The sequence below is a fragment of the Pygoscelis adeliae genome, unplaced genomic scaffold, assembly GCF_000699105.1.
Source record: "Pygoscelis adeliae isolate BGI_AS28 unplaced genomic scaffold, ASM69910v1 Scaffold38, whole genome shotgun sequence".
Lineage (NCBI taxonomy): Eukaryota > Metazoa > Chordata > Aves > Sphenisciformes > Spheniscidae > Pygoscelis > Pygoscelis adeliae.
This window is the reverse complement of record NW_008825614.1, coordinates 17223404-17235845: the sequence shown is the minus strand read 5'-3', so window position 1 is coordinate 17235845 and position 12442 is coordinate 17223404. Positions and strand designations below refer to the sequence as shown.

General features: G+C 35.1%; 1 protein-coding gene across 1 annotated transcript in view; it reads left to right on the top strand.

Moving 5' to 3' along the window:
* SLC41A2 (solute carrier family 41 (magnesium transporter), member 2) overlaps positions 1-12442 on the top strand; it is a 49286-nt gene that overhangs the window by 8294 nt on the left and 28550 nt on the right. Inside the window, exons 3-5 of the mRNA XM_009332961.1 lie at positions 1596-1667; positions 2541-2685; positions 4588-4734. Coding sequence (XP_009331236.1) covers positions 1596-1667; positions 2541-2685; positions 4588-4734 — 364 coding nt within the window. The remainder of the gene's footprint in view (positions 1-1595; positions 1668-2540; positions 2686-4587; positions 4735-12442) is intronic.

The window sequence follows — 12442 nt, the reverse complement described above, 5'->3', positions numbered from 1 at the left end:
CACAATAAACTTGATCTTACTTTATGGAAATCTGCAGCTGAAAGGAGTCGTCCTGCTCTTTGTCTCCCATCCAAACCCTAAGAGCATTTGTGCATGGCTACATGGTTGCGTGGGATGGATCAGATCATTTTGTAGAAGCTAACCCCTTTTTGCTCCCTGAAAAAAGTGTTTTCCATAAAATCAGCAGGCAAATTTATGTTGCCATGAACTCACTCATGGAGTTGGTAGATCTGGTTCAAGAAAGAAAACGTGAATGTGTAGCTGATAGTAGGGGAGAGAACTATGCCATTTGGCAGCAGCTCACTTTTAGGCTGGATTAAGCATTTGGCAAGATTACGGTTTTAACAGGGATTTTTTGAATACTTTTCAAAAACTTCTTCAAAGGAGAAAAAGAGTGAAGCTCTCCATAGCCTGCCATTTCGTTCATTTAGCATATACATTTAAGAAGGATGCAAAGGAGATTCTTATCTGCACTTCCTTAAATATTGCTGTAATATTTAAATTTAATGCATGTATTTTACAGAGCTTTGTACTTTGAACACTAAAATATTTATAGCGTAGATTGAGATAAAGTGTCTTATTATATTTCTAAGTTTTTAAGTTAGCATTTCTTTTAATACTTTGTTCCTCGCAAGTCACTACTATCACAAAACGGAACAAAGTGGAAAAGAAATGGAAGTAAAAACAACTGGAAAGAAATTATCAAAAGAGGAAAAAAACATGCATTAAGACTTTCTGTGTTTTGAGAAGTATGTTATCTTATAAATTAGTATTCTGTGGGGAAAAACACTAAAATTTATGCTCAACATGTAAAAAATTGTTATCTCAAAAAGGAAGTTATTTTAAATAGTCATACTGCAGTGGTACGTACTGTTCGTCAGATCTTGTCCTCTAACTCAAAAAAATAAGTAAAAGTAGGAAATACATTATAAAAGAGTATGTATGTACTTTTTAGTTTCTTAGAATAATTTATTTGCTGTTTTTCCAGCTACTGCCTTAGGACTGGACTTACATTTACAGCATCATAAGTCTCTAGCTGTATTGTATAAATGAAAAGTTAGAATACATAAACAGTATTAGATGTGGTTTTCTGATCTTTTGTAAGCACTTGCAGTTTCTCTATGTGGGTAGTTTCATTGCAATCAATTAACACACTTGCATGAGAGTGTGTGTCCACACACGTATCTACACATTTTTCTATTGGCTCATAGAATTTAAGGGCTAGAGAAACAAGTTCAGTCTAAAGTGACCGAACACCGATAAGTTGCCCTTCCAGCCACTGATCTAATCACTGGTGGTGCTTGGACATTCCTGGAATGTAAGGTGGCTAGTATGTCTTGCATAGTAAGCTAACGTTAAACAAGTTACCATGTAAAACTTCAAGTTTAGCTACTTTTGGATAGATACTGTAAGTACAGTTTAAAATCAACAGCAGTGCTTGACTTGATAAAAGCATAGCTTGGTTTTAACTTGCTTTCAAAATGTCTCTATTTTTGTATAAGTTGAATTATTTGTGGGTTACTGCCTTGTTAGTGCATTTTCAAGTAATACAATTTTAAACTCAAAGGTCTGAAATTCTTCTGTAATTTTGACAGGTAAATATTGGAAAAATGGATTCTCCCATTGAGAAATGGAACCTAATAATTGGCAATTTGGCCTTAAAACAGGTAAATATAATGGACTTATTTGATTAACTCTTGTAAGTGGGCAAAGTTATTGAAAAAGACCATCATAAACATTGGTAAGTATGGAGATGGACAGTGTTAATGGGAAACTAGCTTTACTATATTGGCTCATACTTAACATATAATGTTTGCATGACTGATTTTTTTTTTGAACAGTGTAGTTCTCTAAAACAATATGAGCTTATATTTATCAGAAGAAGAGGTAAAGTATTCTTGTGACTGTACCAAGGGTACACAAAAAAAAAGTCCTTTTTAATTTTTCTGAGAGAGGATCTGAGCATGATTAGAGAAAAATTTCAGGTTTGGCAAAACCTTTTAAATTTGACCTCTCAAATGTTTTCAGTACTGTATTTGCATTGGATTCAATGTTTAAAGGAAGTATGTGATGGAGCTTTTGGACAATATTTTAAATAGCTGGGTCATTTGAGGAATGTTTGTCCTCCAAAGCAACTATTTCTTAAGATTAAGAACTATTTCATGTTCATATGTTATAATACAACATGCTCAAAAAATAGGTGAAATGTTTGTGCTGTGACTTCACTGTTTTAAGTGGCCATAGGAGCTTCTTTAGGCATTTCAGCTTTGGATCCTGGTAAATCCTCAGCTCTTTTCCCTGATTTTACTTTTGTTATTCTTGAGCCTCTGAAATGCTGGTAAAGCCTTTTCTGCTGGCATAAGATTCTTCTCCTTGATCATCCAAGGTTATCATCATCTCTACAAAATGGATGAGCATCTGCGCTTTACACCTTGCAAATAAATGTAGATAGGAGGAAAGAATAACAGAAAATTATTCTGTAGTCCTTGTAAGTCTATCAATTATTTTAAGAATTTTTCCACCATCTTTTTCTTTTCCAGGTTCAGGCAACAGTGGTTGGTTTTCTGGCAGCAGTGGCAGCAGTTATACTGGGCTGGATTCCAGAAGGCAAATACCGCTTTGATCATTCAATCCTTCTGTGTTCTAGCAGTGTAGCAACCGCCTTCATAGCTTCTCTTTTACAAGGTAAAAGGAGTATATATGTTACTTTTTACAGTTATTTAGTTTTCTGTGGGTGATGAATGTATATTATGTTGCTAATCCTTAAAAATTTACATCCAGTAAGGTATAATATGTCTGAAACACAGCTGAGGATAGGATGCCCTTTTGCAATTTCCATACAGGCCTGCATATTGCATTCCTCTTTTTGTCATATTCTTTGAAAAGGTTTGATTTGCATGACCTCCTGAGCATATCTAAAACAAAAAGTATGATTTTTAGATTTTGCCTGATATGATGAAGAACTTTTTTCCCCTGCTTTCTATGTTCATTAATGTACAAAATTTATTCTTAGTACTAAAGAGGTAGAACTTATTTGTAACTAAGCTCAAGTGAGCCCGGTTGCTAGCTCAGCTGAATCCAAACTCCCTGGTTGTCCATGCTGCATATATGTTAGTTTTGTGCTCTGCTATGTATCTGAAGTGAACAAATTGGCTTGTTACGTGAAGGATTTGGGCCAAGTTCAAGTCCCCCTCTACAAACAGTGCCAATGTCTGTCTGGAGCCATATGGTGTGATGAATTTAATCTTCTCTTCCCAATTGTCAGGAAACATTTAACCATAAAAGAAGGTACTTAATGAACATGAGGGGGAAAAAAAAAGTGCCTCTACTTGTGACATATTCTTAATGAAAATACATAGTCAGTAGTTAATAGTCAGTACTTAATAATAGTAAGTCAAGTAAAGTGTTTAACTTCCTTTTTTTACTAATTTGGTATGCTTACTTATGTGAAAATTACAAAATTGTTAAAGTTTTGCATGGAATTAAGAGCACACACTTTTTTTAGTGACTACAAAGCCATTGAGTTTGATCAGGTGCAGAATTAAGAGCAGCAAGAGAACTGGGGAATATGAGTGCATTTTTTCCACTTCTTATACATAATTTGGACACGAAGAGAAACTTTTGTTGTTATCTGATGATGAGCCAGCACAGCAAATTGCTTTCTAAGCTTCATCCTCCTACATGTGAAACAGGTGCTTTTGAAATATTGTGGTCCTACAGGATCATTTCAGTTCTGTCTTTTGAGAATTTCATGGAGTGTAACTCTTTAGGCAGTTTCTCTGAAAGTGAACTCCTAATGTAGCCTACAATACATAATATTGCTAAAATACATGAAAATTATAATACCAATTTTTCAAAAATTCTTTAACATAAAAGATAGTATACACAGTTGAAACTCTTATATGTATTATATGATGAGAGGGAAATTACTCAGGTTATGCCAAAGACTGTTAATAACAATGTGAATTTTATTTTTAGTAGCCACTTGCATTCTGCAGGGAAATGCCTCTTAAAAAGTTAGTGTTGCTGTTTATAGGGATATTGGTTTCTGTTTTTTTCCTAATTTAAAATTCTTTTACTGTGTAGCAAGTAACATTTTTATATATTGTCTTGTTTTTAATTTATGATGTAGCTTCTTGATGTTTGGTGCTACGTCTATGACTGGAAATCTTTCACAATATCAGATGTCAAAGTATTTAATCTTATGTTGTTTTCAGCCTAGTGTAATTTAAATTTCAGTCAGCTAAAGTTAAGAGGGCATAGAAATAATACACTGCACATATTTTTCTTCAGGAAATGGCTGATTTATAATTTAAATAGTGCAAATTCTAATCATAAGCAAAATAGTTTATTGTACAGAAGGTTCTTGTTTTTTTTTTCGGTGTGCTTACTGTATTTTTTTAGTACATTTTTAAAAATGGCTAAAACTTAAAGATACAGACATCAGTCAGGTGGGAAGTACACTCATCCTGGGACAAAAGGACTGATTTCATATTTATCGAGTTTGAAATTGCCATTATCTTGGAATTTTCTGTGGAGTTACAACAATAGATATGGTTACTGTACTGTCATCTTTGTTGAATCTAGGTATAATAATGGTTGGAGTTATTGTTGGATCAAAGAAGACTGGTATTAATCCTGACAACGTTGCCACTCCTATAGCAGCAAGTTTTGGAGATCTTATCACTCTTGCTATACTAGCATGGATAAGTCAGGGTCTTTATACTTGCCTTGGTAAGTATGTTTCTAAGTGTCTATGTCTCCCTAGGAACCTCTTTTGGGTTAGGAGGGTGGGGAGAAGGCAGGGAGGGAAAGGTTTAGAAAACCTTTTAGTTTGACTGACTTTTTTGTCAACATTTATACCATCGGATGATAAATCTTGGCTTGCAACATTATGCCATAATCTTTTTTTTCTTTTTTTTTCTTTTTTTTTTCTTTTTTTAAGATGATAGAAGTCACTAACGACAATCTTGGCACAATCTACTAATATCTGAAAGACTCTCACCGTATCGCAGTGAATCTTACATGTGAATTAGAAACTATAGTTACTGAATTTACTCTGCTTTCTTGGGGGGGGGAGGGAAGCTGTATTCATCCAAGTTTTCTTGAATGCCCACCCCTAAACCAAATATTTGCTTCCCAGAGCCCTTTTGAATTGTTCTCCCCTTGTACTAAGGGGAAGGAGTTGAATTGGCTATCTTGATAAGCTGCTGGGAGAGGAGTTCTGCTTTGAGAATTTTTTTTTTTTAGGGTGTGGTTTTAGACACCATTCAAATATATTTTGAGCTGCAGCTATGCCCAGAAATCAAAATAAAAATAATTTAAGTAATTTGAGTAACAATAGCATGTCTATAACAAGTATGTATTCAAAGAAGTGAAGCCTAATTTTAGATAGATATGTGCTTTGTGATTGCTATGACTTTTAAGTGAGTTACGCAGACTATTGTGAGTTTCCTTCTGATTCCTTCCAAGAGCTTTTCCAGTGCTTTTTCCCATTGCAATACCTTCTTGTTTCCCCATCTCCCCTACTCCAGCTTCCAATACCAGTTTCCTCAGCTCTTTCCTATCTCGTTTCCCTCGCAGTGTGACACTTCATGTCTGCCTCCTGCTCCCTGCGCCTGTGCTTGATTTTACCAGCGTTCCCTTCTGCTTTTCAGTAAACGAAGTAACCACTTCCAGCTTCTCCAAATAATGGCCCTGCTCTCTTCCGTTTTCTTTGTTTTGTTTTGTCTTATAAATTTGGTGGCTATATGTCAAACATAAATCTGCTAATTTAGCTGTAGCTTTCTTCAGAACAGCAGTTCTGCCATGAAAGATGAAAAAACGTATAACCGCTCTGAATAGCTAAGCAGCAAAGGAGAGGCCTTCTCTGACTACTGACTACAGAGGGCAATGATCTAATCCTACTTCATGCATGAGTTCTGTCTGGCTTCTTGATGACAGTTTTTTACTGTTTGCTTATTTTCCCACTAATAGCCTTGAAGAGGTGAATTACACATAAACAGCTCCAAACTGATTTTCTTATGAATTACTTTTTTTTCCAGTCTGCAATTCTTCTCTTCTACTAGTTATGTGCATGTTTCTATAGTCCCTTTGAAACTGTTTTTCAGATTTCTAGGACCTGTACTGTCTAAATCCTACTCTCTTAAAAGAGCAGACCACTGAAGAAGGTTCATCATCACAATGTCTGCTAAAAATGAATATGCCTATAATTATTAGAGGCATGCTCAGATAGCAGCTGATGTAATGAAATGCTTGGTTGTCACAAAGGAGATGTGAGCTTGGGAAATGAGAATGAGGAACTCAAAAATCAGTCTTTTTCTTCCTGTTTCTTCATCTCCCCCATGAAGAAACAAAAAGTGTGAAAGCATTTTCTTATAAGAGGAGAAGAATGTTCAGAACAATATTTAAAATTAAATTATTGCTGCAACTGACTCCTTCCATGGAAACTATTTAAAGTATATTGTGTTTTAAAAGACATAATTGTAGACAATTATAGTATAGTATACCACAGGCCAAATTTTGTGTTGTTCATAATTCTTTTACCAGACATGTTAATATCACCACATACATGCTTTACATCTATGCTCATTGTTCAAGCCTTTTTATGTAAAAATTTGAGCTGTTCTGTGTAAGTATTACAACATCAGTCAGAAAAGGTACCTAATAAGACTTAAGCTACCTTGGTGTGACTTGCCGTTTTGTTTCTTAGTTTTCAACTGATGATTTTATATTTTCAGTATTTGATTTTTCATATTTAGAAAGTGTTGACATGATGTCAGCTTAAATGTATCAGTGTGCAATACAGCCATTTTTAATATTTTCTGTATTTTTTAAAACTTAAATTGTATTGTTATTTCATAACTATATTTAAAAACTTTATATTATCTTCTAATAACTTATTTTTCAAATATTTCCTTTAGATACTGCTTTTAAGAAAGTTTATAGACTTACAGTGAAAAGAAAATTAGTAAAGATTTTTTTAACCTCTCTTCTTTCTTTTCTCCTGATGAGAAGATCAGAGAGGAAGCCTCTATTCTCATGAAACTTGGTGTCTCTAGCTAATGCTAGGACTGGGATAATAATTAGAGTTTAGCTCATTAAAGACTGTTTATCTAGATTTATTGCTATGCCCAAAAGTCTTACTAGACTGGAACATAGGGATATTCTGCTTAAAATAGCTTTCAGGTCCCAACAATTGATATGTTTCATTGGAATTCAGTTAAAAATTAGGGTTTATGCTAGTCAATGAAGTACCAGGGAAGTTAGTATACCAGCTAGATGGAAAAGAATTAGCTAGGAGAGAGTTAGCTAGGATTATTGACATATACCAGCTATCTGGGTAGGTGTGGAGTTAGAAGAGGTTGCCAAATTTGGGTTAACACTGAGATTAGATTTGGGGCTAGGCTTATGATTAAAATTTATTCTAGTCAGGACTGTGTCTCATTTAAAATAATTAATGCTAGACTTCAGGCTTTAAATGTTAACTAGTAAGTATTTCAAATTAAGTTTCTTAGAAACTTATGCCCTATAGGTCAAACTTCATTTTGGTTTTTAAAATTTCGCTTTGTAAACTACATTGTAATGAATAGGCCAGTGATTTTTCATTTGTTTCCTAAACCTTTTCCCTTTTTTTTTTACTATTTTCTTATGTATTTGCATTGTAATGTTCTCTATATAATTGCCTAAATTGAACCCATATGACTCAAAGACAGTAAATCATTAATACTGAGTCTTACTGTTTTTAAACAGCTTCCTCTGCTCCGTTCCGTTTTTTTTTAAATTGTGGCCACAGGCAAAACTTAGTTACATGTGCTGGCATTTTAATAGTAGCTACATTTGTCACTTGTAAATAAACAACATATCTTATTTTGTGAATATATCTAGTACTGCTTCCTATGCTTTATATAAATTACAGATAATGTTTCCTTTTTTTTAAAGGAGTAACTAATTACAACTAATATTTCAGTTTCTCCTAAAACATGCTTTTTTTTGCTTTTTTGCTTTTTTTTTAAATCTAAAAAAACAAACAAAAGCACTCAACCCCAAAAAGAAGGGGGAAAGAAACTTGGACTTCTTTCCTCCTTTCACACATTTCCAGAAATTTACATTTCTAGTTACAGATGGCCTAATGTATCTCAGAGGAATAAAAAAAGAAGTGGGGCCAGTTTGAACTGATCCTTTGCTACTTTTACAGCTGTCATGGCCACTCATATTTTAGTCAGACACTGCAGCTGAAAAGCAGATCCCACATGTGTACGGGGAAGGATTAGTGCACTCAAGTACGCTTCGAAGAGTTACTCCCAATTTTCTTTCTATATGGTCTTCTGGAGATACTTCTCTTTTGGTGATATATGGAATTATCTAGTTACCACTAAAACGGCTGCTTCTGCTCTTTATATTTTTTTATAATGTCTTTGTATTTCTTTCTCTTAGGAAACAGTCTTTCTGAGGTAGGAACATACCACAAAGCCCTTGGAAATGTGTGGTTTCCAAGATGCATGTATTTGAACTATGAAATAGTAACAAGGAGTAAAAGTATGGAGTAGCTTCAGCTCAGGAGAAGTATACAAAGTTGTGAATGGCAAGGAAGAGGCATTCGGAAAATGATTAGGCAACGGATTAAAAAAAAGTTAAAGAAACTTTTTTCCACAATACCTGATTGGGATGTGGAACTTACTGCCATGATGTATTAAGAGGACCAAATTGATTTTAGAAAACTATTTGGATAAATTAATCAGAGAAGAATCAGTTGAGGAGTATTGAACAGACAGATGCAGACAGAGACTTGAGTGATGAAATCCCTGAGGCAACCAGCAGCAGAAGCCGGCAGAGCACACTGGAAGAAGCATCACTCTAAACTTGTCATTTTCTTTTCTTCTTTCCACAAGCCTGAACTGTTGACCATAGTCAGACACAGGATACTGGACTAGATGAGACCTTTGGCCTCACCCAGCACGGATGTTCTTATGTTCTTTCTGTCGCTTCCTGCTTTCTCAGTGCTAGAATAACAAGCACAATGGGAATGTTATAAAGAAACCCCCAGTTTATGGGCTAGTAATGAAGCAGGTGGGATTCACCTCTGAACTGTGTTCTGAATTAACTATTTTCCCCTATGATTTATTAGCCTAACTACTCACGTGTACTGAAACAAAAGTGTAAGTTTCTGGCTTCTCTCTGCATGGGAAGAGTTGTTTTCAGATAACGAGACTGGAAGGGGGGACATGAATTATGTACAAGCTTTATGCTTGTCTGTAACAGAGCTGTACACCTGTACTCAGCCTTTGGTTTGATATGATGCTTAATGGCATACCCAGAAGAGGCAGGGAAAAAGGATTGTAGCATTTTTATCTAGGCTAGGGCCAAACGAAACATCTTGTTTGGCCACCATTATATATATAATTTCTTAGAAGTTCATCTGAGTGTTTTAAAAATAATGGCAAAGCCCTCAAACATGGGGATTTAAATAGCAAAAGGTTAACAGTTCTTTCTGTCTTAACAGTTCCCTTAAAAGAAGTGGATCTGTGAATCGTTGTTAAATAGCTGGGGGAAAGCACTAGAGGGCTCCCCAGGACCGTCACTGGGACCCGGCTCCAGCTCCTCGACCAGAAAGCGGGGAATGCTTTGGAATAGGAAGGCCCAGTGTATTAAATGTGGAGGTCCGCGTTGCTTGTCATTTGCCAGTAATGATCTGAAGACTTCGTTAAAAGCTTTCCTTTTTTCTCACAGAACGTGGCTTAAACATGTGCATTTCTCTCTCGTGCATGTTAGATCCGTGTTGAGAAGACAAATTGTGTGATTCACATTGTTATTTTCAGGTTCCTACCAGTTGCTTTGAAGTAGTTTGTTTCCAATTTGCCTCTAATTCCTACTAGAGGTTGCATTGTTTTCAGTGGCACTGCACTGAACAGTATGTCACAGTAGATACCCTGCACAAGGAGAAAAACATTAAGCATCTGAGTTCTCTGAACGAGAAGATTAATTTGTGTCACTATTTACTAAAGAGATGAGGTCTTAAAGTAAATGAAGATCAGTAAAGGCTCAGTTGAGAACCTTGTCTCTTTTCCTCTTCCCTCCTTCCTTTTTTAATTTAAGGTCACAGTTAGAAGTTCATTGAAGAGTTGAGTGTTTTTGGGAGTTGATCTTCCACTGTTGGATGGTACAAACTCTGTCGCAGAGCCAGGCTGAGCGAGATTCCTTATACTGTGTAAGCTACCTGCTATAAATGTATCAAAAATGGAGTTAAGTGAGCCCTAAAAGAGGAGTCATTTATTCCCTCTTCCCGTTCTCCAGCTATTGTAGAATCCATTTTCTTCTTCTGTGAATTATGTGTGAAGAGGAAGATGGCCCACCCTTCCTCAAAAGATGCATCTCAAGGTTGATGCCTTTTTAGATTCTTATAGTAAGCTGTTCTACAAGTAGTCTCCCCCATAGCTTAAAAAAAAAAAAGAAAAAAAAAAAAAGAGTCCTGCGCTCTGTTCCCAAGAGTTAGACTGCAGCTGAGTAGTTTCACTAGTCCTTTAGGTAGCTGGAGTCTATCGTTGCTCACTCGTGACAGATTCTGTGATAAGTTTCTAAACTATTAATTACTTCTATAGTTCTGTTTTTAATTAAACTTAATAGACAGGTGGTAGAATTTGAAGTTCTGCTAGGGATGAAGTTCTGATGCTGCCTTGCCTTAATTTTTATATCATCTTTGCCTTAAAACCTGAGTAGGGTGAATTTCACTTGTCTAGTCTAAAACTTCTAAACTGATTAATATGTATATCTGATTTCCAACTTGTTTAGCAGAATGGGGATGGTTGGTGGTCTATTTATTCGTTTGTTTATTATTCCCTCTAGCACTTTTAGAACAAGGAATCCCAATAAAGTGCTAGTATATTATCATAGCAGAAGTTTTTTTTTTTTAAATAATACAAGCTCTGGCTGCATCCTGTTCTTGGAGATTCCCCACTCCTGAGAGCCACTGTTGGCTTTTGTCCCTTTCAAGAAGAAACTTGTGACAGTATTGTAACAATGGGGTAGCCTTTATAATCCAGTTTCTGTCCTACTCAATTTAAAGGACTCGGGTATAAAACCTATTTCGTAGGTTTTATCTGTACTTTTCTCCACAGTGAAATTAAGACATTTGTACATCTTAACATTTTGAACAATAAGGCCAAAAAAATTAACTCCTCTCACTGTTTTTGACTCAGAGGAACAAAGCTAAGCCATTGCTGAGTAGTCTTGAAAGTCCTATCTTAGTATGTAAAAAAACCACTTGTTGCGTTTTGTTTCATGTCATTGTCTTTTATATCACTATGCACTTTGGTCTTATTGCTATAAAACATGCATTCACCCTCTTGAAAGTTCATCTAACTTTTGCTTTGTTTGCTGTAAAAATGACAGCTTGTGTCATTTTATAGATGCATATTTCCTTTTCCTGTAGCTGCTGTTAACTAACTTAAAATATGTTGAATTCAACTAGTGAAAGGTTTGATAATCAGCCATGGATTAGTCATGTTTTCTAAGATTTGTAAAGCTGTCCTTGCTACTGGCTACTTGCTGACTTCTGAAATGGTCCTTGTTGCACCGCAGATAGAAATTATATTTATTTTGGTTATAATTTGTGAATCATTATACACTAGCGAGACTGTCTTCTCATTTTTTTTCCTTTTTTTTAAACTTCTTACAAAACATTTCTGTGGCAGGATGACGTGTATGTATATTTTGTATTTTACATAATTATTATTTATTTAGAAATTACCTATTAAATAACTCTTGGTTAGTATTCATTGTGCATTTGCTGGACTGACTTAATTTTTATCTATGTGCTCTTTCCTTTTTTTCAGAAGAAAGGAATTATATGATATATTTTACTTTGCTTATTTTTAGTCTTTGTAATTCTTGGACTGCATTCTTGGACTAGCTCTCCAAGCTTGGAGACTGGTGCAGATGGTTACATACTCTCCCTTTTTTTCATGAACATGTTCTAACAAGTTAAGTTGTTAGTGGGATTAAAAAATAAATTATTGTAAAAGGCATACTTTTTTGAACTTTTATTTCCTTTCCTGACTTGGTAGAAATACTGTAATAAAGAGTACAGTGGGCTAATTGTCGATGTACAAGTGAAAGACTTTCAAAAATTAGTGAATAATTAGGATAATGCTCACCATTGCATCTGTATTTTGCTGTTCAGTGGTTTTTTGCAGCAGAGGATCTTTGCTGAGCAGCAGACTTTACCTTTTAATAAAATTGGCAACCTCTCCAAAAATGTGGCAGAGACTTGGAAATTTGTGAAATTAATAGGATTTCATTATTTTGTGCCCTTTTATATTTTACTAAATATACTACATTAGAATTAGTCTCTCATTCTGACCTTTAAATCAGTTATCGGGTGTCTGGTACACACTAATGCCTCACCTTGGTTCCATATGAGAGGAACAGAGAGAGATGGAGAAAG